The 20910-nt window shown below is 42.2% G+C and overlaps 1 protein-coding gene across 1 annotated transcript in view; it reads right to left on the reverse strand.

The window, feature by feature from the left end:
- The window catches only part of TRPM5 (transient receptor potential cation channel subfamily M member 5), a 60284-nt gene that overhangs the window by 18516 nt on the left and 20858 nt on the right, over positions 1 to 20910 (reverse strand). Inside the window, exons 8-19 of the mRNA XM_048853196.2 lie at positions 19091 to 19282; positions 17598 to 17700; positions 15230 to 15348; positions 14251 to 14601; positions 12989 to 13120; positions 12020 to 12143; positions 9255 to 9400; positions 7965 to 8077; positions 7026 to 7121; positions 3609 to 3867; positions 1927 to 2045; positions 985 to 1117 (exon numbers count right to left, since the gene is read on the reverse strand). Coding sequence (XP_048709153.2) covers positions 985 to 1117; positions 1927 to 2045; positions 3609 to 3867; positions 7026 to 7121; positions 7965 to 8077; positions 9255 to 9400; positions 12020 to 12143; positions 12989 to 13120; positions 14251 to 14601; positions 15230 to 15348; positions 17598 to 17700; positions 19091 to 19282 — 1887 coding nt within the window. The remainder of the gene's footprint in view (positions 1 to 984; positions 1118 to 1926; positions 2046 to 3608; positions 3868 to 7025; positions 7122 to 7964; positions 8078 to 9254; positions 9401 to 12019; positions 12144 to 12988; positions 13121 to 14250; positions 14602 to 15229; positions 15349 to 17597; positions 17701 to 19090; positions 19283 to 20910) is intronic.

Raw genomic sequence — 20910 nt, forward strand, 5'->3', positions numbered from 1 at the left:
CCTAGGGTGAGCTAGGATGGGAAACAAATGTTTGTAGATGGCTATATTAGTATTTGCAGTCAGATTAACTCCATGTTAATTATTAACATGTGCTGTTTGACCTATATGATTAACATACCCAAATAAAAATCACCAAACTGTTCAAGTCTGTACCCACGTGTGGTAACTGGAACTCTTGTACATTTCCTGCAGCTGTAGGGTAGTAAATGAAAACACTGTATCAACACTTCTGCCTTATAAACACATTTTCATTATAAATTATGGTTAGAAAGCAGCTCCTACCTCTGCCAGGCACTAACCCAGATTATCTCTACAGGGCTATGTGCCTCCCTGCCACTGACATAATGGTAGAGTTCTTCTGTAACTGGCTTGTCTCCCATTTCAGATTCTTTGCTCCAAAAGAACACAGGCCGAGCTCCTCAAAAGTATATAAACACCTAACTCACATTGAAATCAACAGGACTCAGAAGCCAAAATACCTCTCAGGATTGGAGCCCCAACTCTTGAACCAGACAAGCAGTTATGTTTAAACTGAAAGGGAACAGGAAGAGAGAGACCAGGACAGTGGGGAAGGAGAAAGAAATGGCAATCTCACTGCACAGCCTCCCAAATTGTAAAGGAGTAAAGCAGGGTAGAACAAAGAAGAAAGAAACAAAGGGCTCAATTAACAGTTGCCCTGCACTTTTGTATAATCACTTACAGCTGAGCTAACTGGGTGTAAAATGCATTGGGGTAAATGACTATACAAGGTGCAAGGCAATGCTGAATTGGATCCAAAATGTATGTGCTACAGACCTCTTTGAGAGGAGCCACATCTGGCTGATAATAACTCTTAATGATGCTACAATATAAGCCAAACTAGAGCACTTTAAAAAAAGAAGAGTTATACACTGACTTCCTTAAAATTATAATGCTCAAACTTTTGTTTTGTTTGTTTCACTGCAGAATCCTCAAGAATTTCTCTTTGGGAGAGCTCATACTCACCATTCTTTCCACAATTATGATCTTTGGCCCTAGTTGCTTGTGAATGGCAAAAATATGTATCAGTCTCAGAGCGAACACCATGAAATCAATGGCAAGTACTGTACGGCCAGCTTGAAATGTTGAGTTCAGCATTCTGCAAAACAGTCCAAATGAAACAGCCTCAAACACCACCCAGATACCTTGTTTATAGAGTTATACATGTTGATTCAATGTAGAATCCAGGCAAGGAAAGGATGTGTGCTTAGGGCTTGTATCTCACATGAGCCACAACCATCCCACTGTAAAAAGAATGTAACATCTGCCAATGAGAAGCACCCAGCCACTGCAGGAACACCAGCCTCCCCATGTCAGCTGTGTGAGGCCATATAAACCACTAGGACTACAGAGAGGTGAGACAAGAGAGTACATCGATTTGATGTTGTCTCAAAGAGGAAATGATGTTTCCCTGTGCAAGTGTTTCTATGTTCCAGATACGTTTTTCTGTAGTCTGTGTGACAGCCTCTTTAGCCCAGTGGAAGTTTAGAGCTCACAGAGGGGTGCTTTCAGCCCAACTTACCACCAATATAGACTCTACTGTCTCAAAACTGATGAAAAATAAAAGCCACCAGAGCCTTCCCTTAGATGCATGCATGAGCCTCCCATGGACGGTGGCAGGAATAGTTTAGTGGAGAGGGATAGCTCAGTGGTTTGAGCATTGGTCTGCTAAGCCCAGAGTTGTGAGTTCAATCCTTTTGAGGGGGCCATTTAGGGATCTGGGGCAAAAATTGGGGATTGGTCCTGCTTTGAGCAGGGGGTTGGACTAGATGATCTCCTGAGGTCCCGTCCAACCCTGATATTCTATGATCTCTTGTTATAGTACATGCCTACCTGGCTTCATATTAGAGATATCTGACCATGTCACATGAAACAGATACAGGGGCAAAACTCTTGAAAGATACCAACCTGCAGGTCACTCCAATTATAAACAGAAAGATGGCCACCATATCACACTTATTCCAGTTATCCTCCACATACAGTTTAAATTTCTTAATTAAATTCATGTCTTCATCTGTAAAGAAACTCTGCAAGGGAGCAACAATTGTCCGTGTTAGCTTGCCAGCTCTTGTGATTTTAGTGTGAGTCCTGTGATGTTTGCTGTTTTTCTGCAAGCCCCAGCTCCTCAAGTCAAGTGATTACATGAGCATCTCAGCTTTTTCTTTTTTTAAAAAAGAAGGTACGTATCTGACCCCCATGAGAAAAGCTTGAAAACATGACCCAGCTGCACACTAGAAGCTCTAGCCCCAGAAAGCAAATGAAAATAACCCAACATTTATTATTTTTTAAAAAATTCATGATATTTAAGTTAATCTCATTAGTTTTTTGGAGGCTGACTCATAATTTTTTTCAGCACTGGGGGTTGGCCATATCTGTTTCTGTTTTATAAAAATCTTTTCAATCAGACTGATCTCAATGTCCAGGTATGGGCGCCTAAACTGCGTATTTAAACCCTAGATGCTTAAACTGCCACTAACTAGCTTTGAGTATCCAGACAGCAGTTGGTTCTCTTACTTAGGTGTCCATGTCTACAACATTGGGCTCTTGATGTTTTACGGATGTATTACAAACAATCCTCAGCCCAAACATCCTCTCTGATCACCTCAGTGTGACAGGATACAACAGTCCGACATAACCTCTATAAAATATGCTCATCTGATTTGTGACAAATTGGTGGCTACCCTCTGAGCTTTCACCATGTTGCAAGCCCTGGCCATTCAGAACTTCCTAGTAAAAGTGGGGCTATAACCCTTATCCTCATACTTCAGGAGAACTGGCCCCCTACTTCTTGAGCTAAAGGAGAAGGCCCACTAATTCTTTTAGGGTCAGGGTCTATGACAACAAGGTAAGCAGTCCAGGTACTCCCCGATCGAGGCCATTTGTGTATATACAAACTAGGTAGTTCCCTACAGTATTGTGGACACACCATTTCAGCTGCTAAACCAGGCAGCTGAAGATATTCTAAAAACAATTGCAAGATTAATGGAGAAATCTTTAAAAAATCTAAACATAGCCTAATGGACTGAACTGAAAAGCATTTTAGAAAAACAAAAGTTAAACTGTTTAAGAGGCAAACTCATTAACCTCTTCACTCCTGAATATAAATATATATAAAATTCTGGAGGAAGTGGGAGGCACAACAGTGGTAGATGGGATCGCTCCATGAGGAGGAAGTAGGGCGGATTAGCCATTCGGCGGGAACGGAGCTTGGTTGTGGTGAGTGGAGCTGGATAGGTAAACAGATAGCTGTTAGACCAGAGGAAGGACTCACCAATCCCAGAGCATCAGCAAACTACCTAGAATATTGGTAGCAGCTGGAGCTTCTCCTGGAAGAACAAGTGTAGAGCTGCAGCTCTGTGTGATGGAGGACCGGCATGTCAGCTGGGTGTATGTGAGGAGGAAATAAACAGGCTGCTCTGGGTAATGAAAAGGTGCAGAGCAATGAAAAAATTTCAGTGCTTTCCTACATGAAGCTGTCCTTGACATTCCACCTCTTGAAGACAATGGGATTACATAGCCTGTAAATCAACTCTGAATCTTACTACCTGAATTTAGCACACTATTGTGAAGGTATGTAGGAGGTTACTGACCTGTCGGATTTCTTCCAAGACCAATGTAAAAACCCAAAAGTAAAGTATAATCTCCTTAACAGAGGGACCCTCAGGTGGTGCTGGTTTAAAATCCAGTAACAAGACATAGGTAAATAGAAACAGAAAAGCAAAATACATGATAACGTTCCCCATAAACACTGTTACAGGGGCACTCCAAAACTTTTTCCAGCGAGTAAACATGAATGTTGCCCATGCTATGTTTTCAGCAGACCTCTGCTTCTCTACTTTGACATCTACCCTGTAAAACAAAGAGAGCAAATTATAGTGACAGTTTCCTAAAGTCTCTTTGTAAAAGAACACTGGGCCTGATCCTGTGCAGTGCCGAGGGTCTCCCCAGAGCTAATGAGGGCCAGATCTGCAGCTGGTGCATGTTAGAGGAGCTCCATTGAAACCAGTGGAACAATACTGATTTATGCCAGCTGAGGATCTGGCTCTGGATAGTCTAAGTTCTCCTTGAAGACAACACCTTGTCATAGTAGAAACACTGACAGGCAACATTTACGCTTTGTATGTTTTAAAACAAAACTGTACCAAACCTATTACATGTTTTCATTCCTTTAGCTTGGTATTTCCTTTTCAGTACAGTGGAATAGGTTTGCTTAGTGTTTGTTTGGTTTTTTGGTTTTGTGTATGTGTGTGTGTTTAGGTTTTGTTTTTGTTTTTTTGGAGGAGGGCTAGGATTTAAACATACCCCTTGAGCATTTGCAACACAAACATTGCAGCATCATACTAGTGCATGAGGACCAAAAGGGAAACAGATTAGTTATTATTCATTGTTCAAAATGAGAGCAAGACGTGAAAAGTGAACAGACACCATCAATGCTGACAAGTAAATGTATATTCTAAAAATTATTTTGTTTCTGATAAACCAAGGTACTATTTTTCACACAGGTGAGGACTTTCTTTTAAAATATAGGATTTTAAACATGTGTGTTCCTTTAGGACCAGACTGAAATACCCCTTTTCACATTGAGTAGTACCTTATTTCTCAAGTAGTGCTGCTGAAATCAATGGAACTATTCAAGAAGTGAGGTACTACTCGATACGAGTAAGAGTATTTCAGTCTGGTCCTAAGCTTAAAGTTATAGTGAATCACTGAAAAGTATGACAGGAGTTCTCAGTAAAGAAGTCAGGCTTGTGAGTTATTAATGGAAGCGCTGACTGTATTGTGGTGGACTGAGTGTTATGGTAACAGATGGAAAATCTGGCCATATACCTGCAAAACATGCCGCAGTTCTTTAGTATATAAAGTGCTATACAGTGTAAAAGTAAGTTATTCTGTGCATATAATGCAAAACCCTCATATTTGGCAGCAATCTGATTCAGTAAAATCTCTCTCTCTCTCTCTCTCTTTTTTTAACTTTAGTGTCTCCCCTGGCTGTGCTTGTTTCCATCTAAGTTGCTGTCCATAGACTAAGGATGTTATTGCACCTTTAAGTTTGTGTTCCTTGACGTGAAGGAGATCACTCTTTAAAAAGGGATGTGCACACTAAGGGAAAACTTCCTCTGCATCTCAAACAAATTACAAAGCAATTGATTCTATGTGAGGTTTTTATTTCTCCTGGTACTATTTCTAACTTCAAAATATTTTAATTCATAGCCAGCCTGTTCTCCCTTGATTCTCTAGGGAGCAGGTGTCATAACACTAAATTTATTACATGAGCACAGCCATTCCCATGGCAACAGGCAGATGTCGTAAACAAATAATTATGACTTGGGATTCAGAAAAAGAAACAGACCTGGGAGGGAGAGAAATCCCATATTAACATAAACTCTTGAGACAATAACACATGGAACAGAAAACATACTGGCCAAGAACAATATACCTCCCTTTAATATGAGGACATCAAAACATTTCATAGACATGAATTAATAACTGCTTTCTTGAGAGAGACAGAGGTGCTATTATACCCATTTTATGGATGATGAAGCAGAGAAACTAGTGACTTTTCCCCAAAGTGTCATCAATTCAATGTCAAAATTAAGAATAGAAACAAAGAGTTCTGACTCTGTTCACTATATGACATTCCCTCAACTTCAGTTGTTCAGACCTTTCAAAGAATGCTAGTGAAACAAAATCAAATATGTGGATGATTTAATCACGTTTGTTGAATTGCATGTGTCTGATCCAGGCATTCAGCTCCCTTTAGCATCCGTGGGAGTTGTGTACTTATCACAGGGAGAATATCTCTTTCCTGATGTATGGTGAAAACCTCTTGGCCACCTTCAGATCTAAAACAGATGGTTTTGTGATTAAGACACTAGACTGGGACTCGGAAGATCTGGGTCCAATCACTGGCTCTGCTGTAAGAAAAGGAGTACTTGTGGCACCTTAGAGACTAACCAATTTATTTGAGCATAAGCTTTCGTGAGCTACAGCTCATGCTCACGAAAGCTTATGCTAAAATAAATTGGTTAGTCTCTAAGGTGCCACAAGTACTCCTTTTCTTTTTGCGAATACAGACTAACACAGCTGCTGCTCTGAAACCTGGCTGTGCTGTGGAATTGATGTGTGTCTGTGGCCAAGTTAAATCATCTCCCTCTGCCTGGATCCCATTTGCAGAATGGGGATGATAATACTTGCTTTCTCCAGTCCTCCATCTTGTCTATTTATAAATAAAGGATATGCCTATGCTATAAGGGCAGGTGTGACTGTAGCACAGGTAGACATACTTGTCCTAGGTTTAATCTAGCTAGCATGGGCAACAACAGCAGGGTAGAGATGGTGGCATGAGTTCAGCATGGGCTAACAATCAATCACAGCCTTCCCTTGCAGTGTAGCTATACCCTCAGCATCTCAGAGCAAGGCCTGTCTCTGATGATATGTATGTCTATCACCTAGCCTGAGAGGATTCTGATTGGGATAGAAATGCTAGGTGCTACTATACTAAACATAATTATTGTGGATTTGGCTGTGAAGACCTGGGTACAGAGGGATAAAGTATCAGAAAGTTCAGATCCCAAAGTTGAATGAGTTCAGAGTCTGCTTTCTGTATGTCTTTCAGCAGCTCGCTACTCAGGCCTGTGCAGTTTTAGGCCTTAAATCCAATACACAGCAGCTGTAATTCTCTGAATGAAATGCTAAGAGGAGACTTGAGAGAATCTGGCTAATACGCCAGCCATCAGCTCTGTGGGTATGAGCTGTATAGACTGACTGAAGTTGCTTTGTTCATTTAAAAATAACTCCATGCTCCTATTTATCTCCCCATTTCCCTTTATGCAGTAATAATTATAACGACCTTGGCAGGGCATTTCCTGAGGATTGACTGACAAGGGCACCTCAGCTGCCCTTTGGGTTATCAGCTAGTCATTAATCCCTGAGAAATGTCCTGTGCTTTGGCTGTTGTTGTCTTAATTCAACTTCCAAACGATATTAACGGATTGACTCAGACTTACCTATCCCCCTCCTTGGAAAAAAGCAAAGTCCTTTCTGTGTCTAGGCTGTCTAGCTCTCTGAATGTCTCTGGCTCATTCTTTGATTGTACTTGCTCACTGTAAGAAAATATAATTATTATTGAAAGATGATGGAAGGCAGCTCTTCACTGCTGAACTGAGGGCTATATTACAGCAGCCTGGCCTGGGATCTCTCCCCAGTAAGAGGCTGTTATGTGGCTAGAGAGAACTTGCCAGGCTATGTATTTCACACCCTGTAGGGGGCAAGCTGAAGATCCAGCACAGAAGGGAACCTACAGAAACAGTGTGGAGTCCGGTGGCACCTTAAAGACTAACAGATTTATTTGGGCATAAGCTTTTGTGAGTAAAAAAACCCCACTTCTTCAGATGCATGGAGTGAAAATTACAGATGCAGGCATTATTATACATGAAGAAAAGGGAGTTACCTTACAAGTGGAGAATACATTCACGTTTTAAGCACAGTAAGGGGCTGCACGAGGCCCGTGCAACCATTAAATATCACTTAAGGCTTCTTAGGTTATGTCGACACTGCAGCTGGGAGGTGTGATTCCCAGACTCACGCTAGCTTCGCTGGAGATTGCAGCACAGGTGGTGGCTTGAGCTAGTTGCCTGAGTTCAAGTCTGCCTGCCCGCCCTGCGCTGAGCTCCTGCCTGTCCTGCGACATCTACGCTACTTTTAGCACGCTTGCACGAGCAGAACTAGCATGAGTCTCTTTACCCACGCTGGGAATGACATCTCACAGCAGCAGTGAAGACGTACCCCTAGGGCTTAATGGCTGGCTCCTCTGCCCAGAGGGAACTTCACCCTCATTTCTTTCTGTGATTATTTCTGTGTGTGCAATATATTTTTCATTTGTCTCTTACTGATTCTTTTCCCACCCTCCGGGGCAGCTTTTACACACACACACGTTTTGTTTATACCTGAATGCTATTAGATTAGTGTAGATTAGAAGAGGACACCAGAACCCGCAGATTAATTTCAGGATTGGCGTGCTTGTTGACATGTCTCCCCACCAGATTTTTGTCAAGAAGGCCTGAAAGTCAAAGAAAAAGAACAGAAAGTAAGCCTGGCTTTGACACAAAGCAAGTGAACGTGCAGCTAAATCACATTTTTCTTCTATGGAATCTTGAAGGGTGGGACAAGAAACACTATCTAAAACTAGATTGTGGGCATGTCTTCACTGCGGAGTTAACTCCAGTTGTCGACACTCTCTTACTCCTCTCAAGATAACCTAGCCCAAGGGAAAGCAGCCATGTCCAGGCTGGCACGGCTCTTGTTCATGTATGGCACTAAGACTTCGGGGGACATATCCCATGGTTCTTTGCGCGGCAGTAAGCTGATCTGATCTATGAATTCTTTCACGGCAAATTGCAGGAGAATGTATCTCCTTTCTGGGCACATGTGGGGAAGGGACAGGATGGGGGATTGTAGGAAGACATTGGAGGACTTAGCGGCACTGGAGCGGAGCTAGCCTGTGTCCATGCTACAGAGGGACTGTGACAGTCGCTGATGAGTTGGGCTGATGAGTTGTAGCCAACACACCCTGATGGGCAGCAAACTTGAGATAAAAGCATCACCACACTTCACTTATTGGTTTTGTGGGTGGACAGGACCTCAAGTTAAGGGTAATGCTTAAGTTATAATTAGGGTTATCAGCACTCTAGGATTGCCCTGGAGTCTCCAGGAATTAAAAAATAATCTTTCATTAAAGATTGTGTCATGTGATGAAACCTCCAGGAATATGTCCAACCAAAATAGGCACCCCGAGTTATAATTCGAGTTAACTTTGTCATGAAGAAACTTTGTTTGGCCTAACTCAGCCATGTGATGGAGTCACCCCACACCTCTGTACAGCTTCATTCAATCCTTTCAGATCCTGGCTTCAGTTGTGAAATGGAGAATAGCAGATGCATTCCCAGTGCTCTTCTGTGAGCAGCTGGGTGGGAGAAAGCAGGGAGTGGGTGGAGCCAGAGCTTTGACCTCTTCTCCACTGATGGCCTGACTGGACACAAGGAGGTGAGTAATGCACTGCAGTAGAATACTCCCATCTCCTGTTGCTTCAGGGGAGCACTGGAGGAATTGTGCCTCAGCGAGATGTTTCTTGGGGGGTTGCAGTTTATCCATGAACTCCTCTTTTGTTCAGGGCTGTGCCTAAAAGTACAGTCCTGCCCCTAGAAAGTCACAAGGGAATCTCCTTGCATTTTGCTCACCTGGACACCATCATGTGCAAAGAAAGACTTAGCGTCTGCTTCTGTAGCCAAGTGGAGACAGGTGGTTTTGCTCCAGTATTGGTTTTTCCTCACCAGTAAAGCAAAAGCTCGTTCCTCACTGTTGTGATAGCATTCACTGAATAGCTCTGCCAAGCGAAGGAAATGTAGAGCTGTGGATCTGTCATGGAAAATACATCTGTGCATACACACTGGGGCAGGAGAGAGAACTTGTATATTTCTCTTGGGAAAAGAGTCAATATTCAGGGAATTGTGGTAAAAATGCTTTTGAAAATGTCTCCTTAAATGTAAGTGTTTACAAAAAGCTATTGCAGAAATCATTCATCCCCCTTAGGTGCCCATTCATTGCCCCTTTCTTGACTACATGATTTCTTCTCAGCCTTTAGTCTGTTTAATTTTTTTCACACCTACTTGACTTTTTATTGATATATTGTCCCTCAGTTCTTCCACAGATGACATAAAAGCCCCTTTTACAAATACACATTAAAGGCCCAACTGTGAAGCCACTTCATATGCAGAATTTAATGCAGTATCCAGCACAAACCAAACTCTGGTAGGTTTTCTTACACACTGAAGAACCTGATTCTTTAAGGTGCCAAGCACCCTCCACTCCCATGGGTAATCCAAGGGAAATGAGGGTGCTCAATATCAGGCCTTACCCAACTAACCATGGTTTCAAGCCACAGACATGTTGCACACCAACATTGGCCCTTTTAGGGCAAAATTCTTTAACAGGAGCTGGCCTTTGGTCTTAGTGCTTGGTTGCTATGGCAATGAGCGCACCAGCAGAAGTAAGTCACAGTGTGCTCATTGTGTCTGGGTTGGTTACTGTGTCTGTCATTCTACTGATCTCTCATCCCTTCCCCCCCACCACCACCACTCTAGAGCATTTCCTATCCCAGCCTTCATCATCTCAATCACTTTGGCTTCGCAGTGTCACTGTTTTTTGAAGTTGCCTTTCTATAGTTTGATATGAGTTTATTTTGCAGCATCCCTTGAATATGCTCACTGAAGTACATATCGTTGTCAGGACCAGATTAAGACTTCTAGGCGCTGTTGGTCTGATCCCGGGCCAATGAAGTTAATCGAAAGACTTTCATTGATTTCAGTGGCCCTACAGTCCTTTGTCTAGGACTCCAGCATTCATGTGATTGCCCCAGAGTCTCTGTTCTGATTTTAGAAACAAAAAATGTCTAGCCCTCATGATTGCAAAGGCAACCTGGAAAATGTGACCCTTGTGTAAATGGATTCAGTGATGTTTGCCAGACCGTGCTCATGCTCGCACCCAGCTGAACACACTAAAAACAGCAGTGTAACTATGATAGCACAGGCAATGGCCTCCCAGACTAGCTGCCCGCAGTACGTACCAAAGGGGTCTGGGCAGGTTTTCACTTGGCACGGCTAGCCCAGGCCACCACCACTGCCCAGGCTACTGGGGTTATGGGGCTACTTTTGTTGCGCTGGCTCAGGCAGAGCTAGTGTCAGTACATCTACGCAACCCGCAAATCCCACCCCCAGATCCAAGTGCAGATGCAGCCAAAGCCTTGTTGCTCTAGGGCCCTGCCAACACCACCTAACAGAGAACTCTGTGGAGGAGAAGAGTGCAGCAGACCTGGCTCACCCCCCGTCAGACAAACCCAGCTGCTGGCGGAAGTTCCAGGGGACCCATGTAATGCCACCCTCATCTTTCCCCTGCTGCCACCACAGATGCTGCTGAAGGAAGGGGGACATCTCCCTATGGCACTCCTGCCATCAAGGCTGCAACTAGAAGGTCAAAGCCATGGGCAACATTGTGTGCCAGGGTGTGCCTGGGGCCCTGGATTGCTTAATCCGGTCCTGGCTTTTGCTGGGATCTGTCGTGTATCCTTGATGGTGATTATTTTAATTTTGGCTGCCATTTGGAACGTTAAATTAAAATCTAGCAAGCTGGTTGGTTTCACGTGTTCAAAAGCTTTGCCTTGGCATCTATGCAGCTGCCACAAGGCTGGGGAGTAAATCTACAGGGCACTTGAACTGGTTTGAATAATGAACTGACCCAAGCTATCGAATAGACTTCCAAATCCATACTTAAAGCTTTTTTGAGGTTTGAAAGTGTTTCAGCTACCTCTTTATTTCATCTGCCACTTCCACACACCTCTGTACTTCCTGCTTTCGTCTAGGATCAGGAGCTTTAAGTTATCAAAATGCAGTGAGAGAGGATGTTCTTACGGTAATTTCAGCTTGGGCAATACCAGCAAGCACTGGAAATCTTGAGAGTCTAATTTTGTGAGGGCCTTGGGAGCATGATTTAGAGAGACAGAGACACAATGATAAAGCCAGGGTTAGAAGGGAGAGGCAGCTTCCCCACCCTGGAGATTAGGAAGGGCTAGTGGGTGTACCCACTTCAAGTGCCCAGCAGGGGTCCTGCATTTTTGTGTGTGTATTTCAGAGAGTACTTTGAACCTGAAATGGTCCCACTTAAATTGGGGCTGGCCAGTTTCCTCTAAAGCCTTAAAAATCACAGGGTAGAGCAAAAATAATGGTTTAAAATCTTATAATTTATACGTTACTCTTGTGACTTTGGTGGGGAGGGAGGTGGTTCTGACTTGTGATATCTGAATGCTTGGGATTGGCAAAGCTTCAAAAGGGTTGGGGTACTCCTAGGAGCATGTCTGTTATTACTTTAAGATGTTTTTTGCTAGCTGGTCTTCCAGTGCCATTCACATCTTAAATATTTGATAATGATCTTAAAGACTGCACTTGCTTACCCAGAGCGAGCTGATCATACTTGGCTTCTTTCATCCTACGGGCTACTTCAGCCTCAGTCTCCAGTCGGGACATGTCCTTGAGAATCTTACAAGCTGCCAAAGCTGCAGCTACACCTTCTTGTCCCTAGAAAATGGAAAGGGGATGGGGGCAGCCTACGATAAATATTAATGATTCTGAATGATGGGAATGTCACCGTTAGAGCTGGTTGAAAAATGGGGAGGGGATTCTGTGGAAAACTTTAAGTTTGTTTGTTGGTTTGTTTTGGTTTGTTTGGGTAGGCGGCAGAAATACAAGCAACAGAAAACTTGGGCTGAATTACTTGATTTGGAAATGCTGTTGCAGTGCCTCATGGGAATTGTAGTTCCAGTACCTCTTTCAGACTAGTGATTTTTGGGGTCATCTCCATGGTTGGGAACCCAGCTGGAGACCCTTTAAAGGGCTCTGACTTTCAGACAGCAGGGAAGGGCCAAGAGGAGAAGAGTGACTGGTGGAAACAGAGAAACACATTTCCTCACAGATGCAGAGCATGAGTAATGGGTATGCTGTTGTGCCTCTACCTTCCCCATGGTGCGAAAACCAAACACACAATTAACCCACTGGAAAAGGAACAAAATGTGAGGTCAGAGGCAAAGGGTCACTGACTACCCAGAAGACAGTGATTAAAATCAAGGGCCAGATGCTCATATTGTGTTAATCAGCAGAGCTTAATGGAAGCCAATGAAGCTGCATTGATTTATACCAGCTGTGGCTCCCACCATGTTTATGTAACTTCTGGCCACTACCAGCCTGAGCTACATTCACACTAAAGCAATTCAGAGGTGAAAGACTCCATAAAAGTCATATCTCATGTCTTGAAGGACAAACATATATATCTTCACTTCATAACTGCAAGACTGAATATACTAATATTTCAGATCTAAAACAAATGGCTAATAAGTGGCCTAAAGTAGTTATATTTTGAAGCTTACCATAGCCCAGAAATAGTTTGCCATCTTGTGCCGGTTTTGAAGTACTGCCCATAAAAATAAATCCCTCCAGGGATTCTCACTCTTCTGGTTCATATCCAGGAGCCCAGGTAATCGTTTTGCATTTGTTTTATCCTAAAATACATTTTTAGAAAAACTTAAAATCTGATTTTATAATTTCATTTTATATTTTTAATATATTGTCAGATATGTCTGTGCCAACTACATGATCCAAGCAGCAAATCAGCAGTGTGAGCACTTTCAAATCCTTTTGATTTTCCTTAGGATCAAGAAGTAATTAATTCATTCTGTATACTGAATAAAAGGGGCCTTGTATCCAGGATACAACCTAATATGTGTGAGAACATTTGGGGTGAAATCCTGGCCACACTGAAGTCTATGGCAAAAACTCCCACTGATTTCACTGGAGCAAGGATTTCACCCTCTGTGTGTAATATCATCCAAAAAAACCCCCTGTGATTAGCTCATCTAAACTGGATTTGAATTATACCAGGATCTGCATAACTGGGGCAAAGAACTCAGTTTCAGGGTAAACCAACAATAGGTATTTTTATTTAAACATAAAACCAGTCTCAACATGGCCCTGTACACAACAGGAATGAGCGCTGGAGTGCTCCTTCTTTTTTTAGTCCAAGCACCAGCTGCTCAGCCTCACTGCTTCTTACCTCACATGAAGAATAGCTTAAAATAAAATGCAGTTTATTCTTCAAATATTTTGAGGATTTAGTCTATATAAATAATCATGCTGAAATTGGGGTGGACAAGGTCTGTTAGCTATTTTTGTTCCCCCATCCATAAAAGAACTGGGAAGTTGTTGGCATATCTACTTGAAATTCTGCTAGAATTTGTAGTTTAGCGATCTGAGACCTACAGAATTACTGATAAACCTGAATCACTGATCATATTTTTTGAATCCCTGCATTCCCTTCTATGAATCCACCCCTACCCTTTGAACTTAATTCAAGATACAATACCTTGTAGTGGGTGGGAGGGAGGGATGGGGGCATAAAGAGGAATCAAAAAATGTTTTGCAAAAAATCCCTCCCTTTTTTTAGTCAAAAATTAAAAATTGGAAGATTCAAAACATTTTAACAAATTTTATAGCTGGTTGAAGAAAAGAGAAAATTGTCTAGTTTCTCCAATTCTCTGCCCTGCCCTCATTTTCAAAATGCTGGACAGCTGTAAATAAAATCAGAAAACAGAGAGAATAGCGGTTTAATATGTGAATCTTGACTGTAACTCACAGCTTTCTTCTTGCTTCCTGGCTTGACCTCTTGATAGAAACCTTTACATGCATCATGAAGAAAATCCTTGAGAACTCTAGAAACTTCATGGAGGCTAAAGAGCGGGCAGACGTCCATCATTTCCTTCTGTTGTTGACCCGTGATCCCTGCTAGTGTCAGCCTGCTTTCCTCGTGTTTCTTCAGCAGGAGTGCATAGAGGAGGCATTTCCGAGAGATAGAGCAGTAGAGCCTCTGAAGCCGGCTGTACGTCAGGAAGTCGTACACGTTGGCCCCATTGTCGATAAATAACTTTACGAATTCTGGCTTATCATTCACCAGAGCATCCATCATCACTTCCTCTAGGTCGCAGGACTAGATTTCCATGAAACACAAAAGGGAATATTTCTATTTTACGAGTACTGCTGAAAGCCATGAGGGATTAGGGTTGGGAAATTAGACTTTCACCCACTGTTTAAATCCAGACCAGATCAGCACTCGTTGAAATTTGCTACCACCAGACTGATGTGAAATGAAAGAATGGCCTCATATCAGGTCTTTGAGCATAAGTGTGTGCATAATGGAAAAACTCCATCACAATTAGTATTTATGGGCACCCTGTTACTATTGTACGTATATTTGTAATGCGGCAGTGTGTAAGAGCCCGTCATGGACCAGGACCCCATTCTGCTAGTTGCTAGACAAATACAAAACAAAAGGATGCCCGAAGGGCTGTTGGCAGTTTCGGTGCAGTAGCCAAAGACAGAAGGGGTACGGCAGCTGAATTTTCCTTGGCTCTTTAGATATAATCCTCTGTGGTCAAGAAAGACAGAGGCAGTGTGAGGACAAGGCGCACTGCCACTTCCTGTGCTTACATGGGGAATAAGAGAGGGCTTTAGTTTCTAGTACTACTGATCGGGTATGTTTCACAAGCTACATGAAAATCTTGTCTGTCCATGATAGGATTTATGCAACTACAATCTGAGCAAGTAGAGTCTGGTACCTTCCATTCCACGTCTCCATTGAATATTTCACTTTTAGCTATGTCCACTCTATTCCAGGCCACTGCCAGCTTCAGTTCATCCAGGTATTCCTGAGCTTCCTGACTGTGACTTTTACAGGCTGCCAACAACAGGAAACACACATACATTCAGCAGTTGACTCTACGTTAAATTGGACGTTACATAAAGTTTAATCAAAGTGTGACTATAATGAGACCTCTTGTTCAGTTATATCAGATTTGCGGGTTACCTACATGGAAATCCCTCACACTTTTATTTCCCCCCCTTACCGGACAGACAGTGGTCTGAAAGTTTACATCCACCTCACATTTTGAATGTTGTTTTCTAGCCAAAAATCTCTCTCACACATGTTCTTGGGCCTTTAAACTGAATCATGTTCTTCAGAAGAGGGTATGTTTGGGAATTTTTTAATATATTAACTCACAGGATATGGAACCCCTCCCTCCCCATGTTGAATCTGGGATGATCCAACACAAACTGCAATGGATGGCAATGCTGCTATAGAACTCTTTCAGAATAGAGAGTGCAGGCTTCTTGTCGTAAAACTGGAAGCTTCACTATGGAAGCTGAGTTTGATGTGTGGCTTCTTAAAATGTCTTTAATCAGAATATACAATCGCCAACACATTTCAGTTCCTCCGTAGCCTATTATTTCTAAGAGGCGCGAACAGCAACCATGGATCAGTTAATATACTACACAATATGATAGCGAGCATTACATAAAAAAATTCCACCACATCTAGTGTGATCTGATAAAACCTATACCCAATTGTCCCTGTTGCATCATCTACAAGCAAGCTGAAGACTGTACATCAAACAGGAACACTGATCAAGCTGACCACTTTGCTTGCTCCTGTCTTCAAGAATAAGATACACTTGATATTAGTTCTCTATTTCCCTGGCCATTGTTGCCATTTTACTATTGGTCTGAGTTAGTGGAAACGAGATTTTTGTAAATACGGAACCCAAGTCCTGCATGTAAAAATTGATCAGGCTTTTCTTTGATGAAAGCTGCTATTTGTGCCACTGGATTATCACATTAATTTTGTGTAACTGTTTCCTTATTGGAAGAGTGTTTTTGGCTCTGAATGGAGGCAATAGCTGTTTATAAGTGAATTTTTGGTTTGTGTTTTTTTCCTCCATTTGAACATCGGTGTAAAAACCACATCCCAGCTTTTTGGATGTTCGTGCCATTCAGCCATCGTGCAGAGCATCCTGATTGCAAAGAGTTTGTAGGAAGATTTTGCTCAGACTAAACTGCATAGTTAATTTAGAATGAGATTCTGGCTTGCTTTTAAGCACTCATGCAAAGAGGCATGGGTATGTAAAACGCCCTGCTCCCTTGTGTAGACTTAGACTACCCACATCATGGCTTGCCCCATGGGAGGGAAAGCAGCTTCCATTGAGCTGTCCCTTCCCCTCCAGGTAGGCTGAGAGTGGGTAGAGCCTCCTTGACTCAATTGCCTGTCATGTGCCCGTGAGTGTTTCTAAGCAGGTAAGGAGGGGGAGCTGGTAAACTGTGCCATGGAAATGGGGGAGGGGGAAAGGGGTGCAGACTACTGTACTTTTCCACTGGAGACCCAGTTGTGAGCCTGAGGCACAGGTTGGTCTCTGGCCTGTTCCTGGAGCAGTGCCACTATGAACTGCCCCTTATTTAAGGCTTGTGGTAACTTCACCATCTTTCCCTTAACTTCTTATACAATTTAACCTCCCTCAAACTGTAACTCCTTGTCCATCTAAATTTAAATGAAAAACCCTTCCATTTAAAATATGTAGCTACAAAAATAACCCCCATCATCTGAAACAAACTCATCTGAACAGATTGTTTTATGAGTGAGAGAATTGGCTTGTCTATTTCTTCCATTAGAGTATTTTGAAAAAACTGAAATATAAGTTTTTTTAATCATTTTTTTTTGTTGAGTGGGAGACTTTCTTTATCCTGCTATTATTAGCATTGAAGGTCTGACCTAAAGCCTACTGAAGTAAATGAGAGCCTTTGTATATATTTCAGTGGGTTTTGGATCAGACGCTTAGGGATTTTACTGTTTCACATTGGAAGCTTGACTTTTTCATAATTCACTTTCTGGCCAAATTTTGTCATTTCAAATTTAAAATATATTCTAAAAATGCTTCCTCTCACTCTAAGTCTTAACATTGTAGTCTCCTGACCTCTTAGTACATACAAAGTGCACTTGGTGGAGGAATAACACAGGCACAATTAGCTCTCAGGGATGAACACTGAAAATTATCATGCAGATAATCTCAGGTTAGAAAACAAAATGTGAGCAAATCTCAAATATAGAGTTAACAGATCTAGTAACTATAAAGACCAGCCAAAAGAGATTCTTACCTTTGACCAAAGCTTTCAAAATGACTGTGTCTAATTCATCTGAACCTTCTTGCTCAAAACTGTGCACTGTTAAAAGATGCTGCTGGGAAACAATGTTCTGAATCTATGGGGTTGAAACAAATGGTTTTATTCTTCATCCTATCATTACTGTTATTATAGTTAGGCCTAGAGGCCCCAGCTGAGTTGACATACATACATGCATACACTCTTTGCCCCAAAGAGCTCACATCTTAAATAGAAAAGGCAGATTGTGTGGAAGGAAGGGAGAAATTTTTATCCCAATTTTACAGATGGGGGAACAGAGGCACAGAGAGAACAAGTGTCTTGACGAAAAGGTCCTACAGCAAGTCTGGAACAGGAAAGCTGGTTCTGTTCCCAACTCTGAGTCCCAGTGCAGTAAGTACAAGACCCTTCTTCTCTCCCATTCTTGACTGATGACAGCAGTTCTGTAGCTCGTACATATAGTGCAGTGGGTTTTAACCATTCCACCCTTCCATTCCATGACTTGCCATCTTTCCTCCCATTAGCTCTTTCCTTTCTTTAAGGCCACAATCTCTAAAATTGCTCTGTGGAAAAGCTATCACATGTTGATATGCAGTCAGCGGGTCAACAAAATGCTTTCTTTTCCTCCTCCCCTGAGCTTCTTTGCCTCTCGAGTTTCCTACAGTGCTGCTACCAAGACTTGAAGACATTATGCTACTGATGCATCCTATGGTGATGATGCCCTAGCAAGCTTCTGCCTGACAGGACAGACATGTAGAACTTTAAAACTGTGGATTACAGTAGAGGAGGTGATCTGAAGATCAGATTCAGCTGAATTATACACTTACTAGTTTATTTGGGAAAGAACATTGAAGTACATACTATCCCCCACATCTTGATTGTAAAGCTCACTGTCCCTGCAAGCAGAACAGTGAAATTGTCCCTCTGATCTATGAATTTATATGCCTTGTGGGTTTTAGTCTTTTTTTTTTAATTTATTTTTAAGAGTAACTGTCATTGTTGCTGTTGGAAAAGAATGGGAATGGTGGGAGTAAAAAGGAGTGGTGAGAAGCAATGGTCCATTCACACACATCCAGAATCTAGGCTTCCACTCGGCAGCTGCAGGTCATGAATTGGGTCTCGTCTTCCACAGCTGCAGAACGTCTGCAGCTGCAGAGCTTGAATCATGTGTCTCGTCCTCCAGAAGGACGGTGGGGGTCCCATGCAGTGGCTGTTACTTGCAGAAACTATTTAGTGGAGGATAGAGCCCTAAGTGTTCAACTGAATTACTAAGCCAAAATAAGTATGCTCTCAATTGAATGCCTGATTCTGATCTCAGATACCTTTTTGTGTGCCATTAATCTCAGAGCATTTGTATCTCTCTAGCATATTTCTGAGCAGCCTCCCAGCCATTCTGAATATGGGCAGTGGGTACCAGATGAACTACCTGAAGTACAAATATCAGAGTTTGTGAGTGTGATACATTTAATATATTAAACCAGTTCACTTACTGTTGCTGTCCACTGCAGAATGTCCTTCCATAAAAAGTTTTCCGTAGGGAATTTCTCTTTAAGTTGCTTTTCAACAACTTGTGGCACAATAAGCTGTGGCTCATTCACTACTGCAGCTAAGATGTCAGCTGTACCCCCAGATCCTGCTAAGATAAGCCAGGGAGCAGAGTTTTCCAAGCCCCTGCAAATTCTCTGTGGTTTTAAAAATACATTTTAGAATGCAATTATGGAAAGACAAAGATAGCCACTTAACTATACCCTGTTCCACCATTCTCTTCCCAGCTAGCTAAGCATCCTGATTTGGGTAACCAAGGTTTAAAAACATTCACTCTCTGGTAGCTTGATGTAGAATCCCCATTTTTTAATCTTGGGGCCAGAATTCGCAAGAAAAAGAGAATCATTCCATGGGAAATCCTCAGTGAGGCACAGTAATCCTGCTGAGGTTGACTGCAAGTTCTGTAAAGCAGAAATTTCTTGAGGGAACACTACATCTGGCTACTCAGCATCAGCTATGAAACCTGGCAACTGGAAGTTTTTAAGAAGACTGCTGAAAACATCCACCAAGAGTGGCCTTTATGCTGAGTTTCACAATATCAGTAGATAGGAAGAGCCATGTAATCACAATGAGGTGCAGGGGAGGCCATGGAAGTTGTATCCTTTAGAGGTTTATAACCATATTATCCTAGCTGAAATAATGGTAATTCATTACCAGCCATTTTATATTGTGGGGTATGTGACAATCTCATTAGATGTTCAGACCTCAGTGCCAGCTCTCCTCCTGCACTTAAAAAAAAAAAAACACATGAGAATCCCTGACATACATGATTGTCTACAAGTGATAGTGATGTTAAAAACAACAATCGGCTATTCATTCCCAGCACATAGGTGAGCCCAGAGCAACACTATCCAGTCTTTTCCTGGTCTCTCAGTCTTGTTCTCTAAAGATTTCAAAAGAAGATCAATAGGTTTGCACTGCAAGGCTTTCAACAGCAACAGCGATCATGCAGGAATTGCTGCCATATTAAGCTTATAAAAGAGAAGGTTAAGAATTGACTTGATCAGCGTATATGGAGTGAAGATCTTGGATACTTGAGGGTACTTTAATGTAGCAGATAAGGGCTTAACAAAATCCTGTGGCTGGAAATTGAAACAAGAAAAGTTCAAATAGGAAACAAGGCAAAGACACACCGCCAAGGCTGATTCCCCACTTCGGCACTTTGAGTGCAGAAGTTGGGGTCTCACAAGGATTTTTAAAAATTAATACTGGCCACTCCAGGCTTATATTAAACTTCCAAGCTTACAGCTTTTCTCTGACCTTCGGTGGTGGCAGCATCTACCCATCCAAGTGCAAAAACCCCTTTGAGGACCCAGGAATGTTCCCCTCAGAATTCCTTCCTATGGGGTACCCTCAAACCCTTTCTTCCCCCACCCACTGGGAAGAGCTGAGAAAGAAAAACAAAGGAAATCAGCTGTTGCTACCAGCTAATTAAACAACATGCGCACAAACCTCTTAGGACACAGAACTCCAATCCTGTCCTTAAAAAAGGTAAATTTTTATTTAAAAAAAAAAAAGAAAAAAAAATCTGACAACTCAGGCTATTGCTAGATTTAAAAGGAGCAAATACAAAAATTAAGAATCAAGAATAGCTTTTTTGAGGTCCAGCTTAAAGGTTACAAGCAAAACAAAAGCACCTGAGGTTACCACAGAGGAATCCCACAAGTCATAAAGAAATAAACCTAATCGCGTCTTCCTAGACATTTCCTGATCTACTTACATTTCTGGGGTTTTAAATGAGAAGTTCCTAGGTATGATCTAATGA

The sequence above is a fragment of the Caretta caretta genome, chromosome 6 (genome assembly GCF_965140235.1).
Source record: "Caretta caretta isolate rCarCar2 chromosome 6, rCarCar1.hap1, whole genome shotgun sequence".
In the NCBI taxonomy this organism is placed as follows: Eukaryota; Metazoa; Chordata; order Testudines; family Cheloniidae; genus Caretta; species Caretta caretta.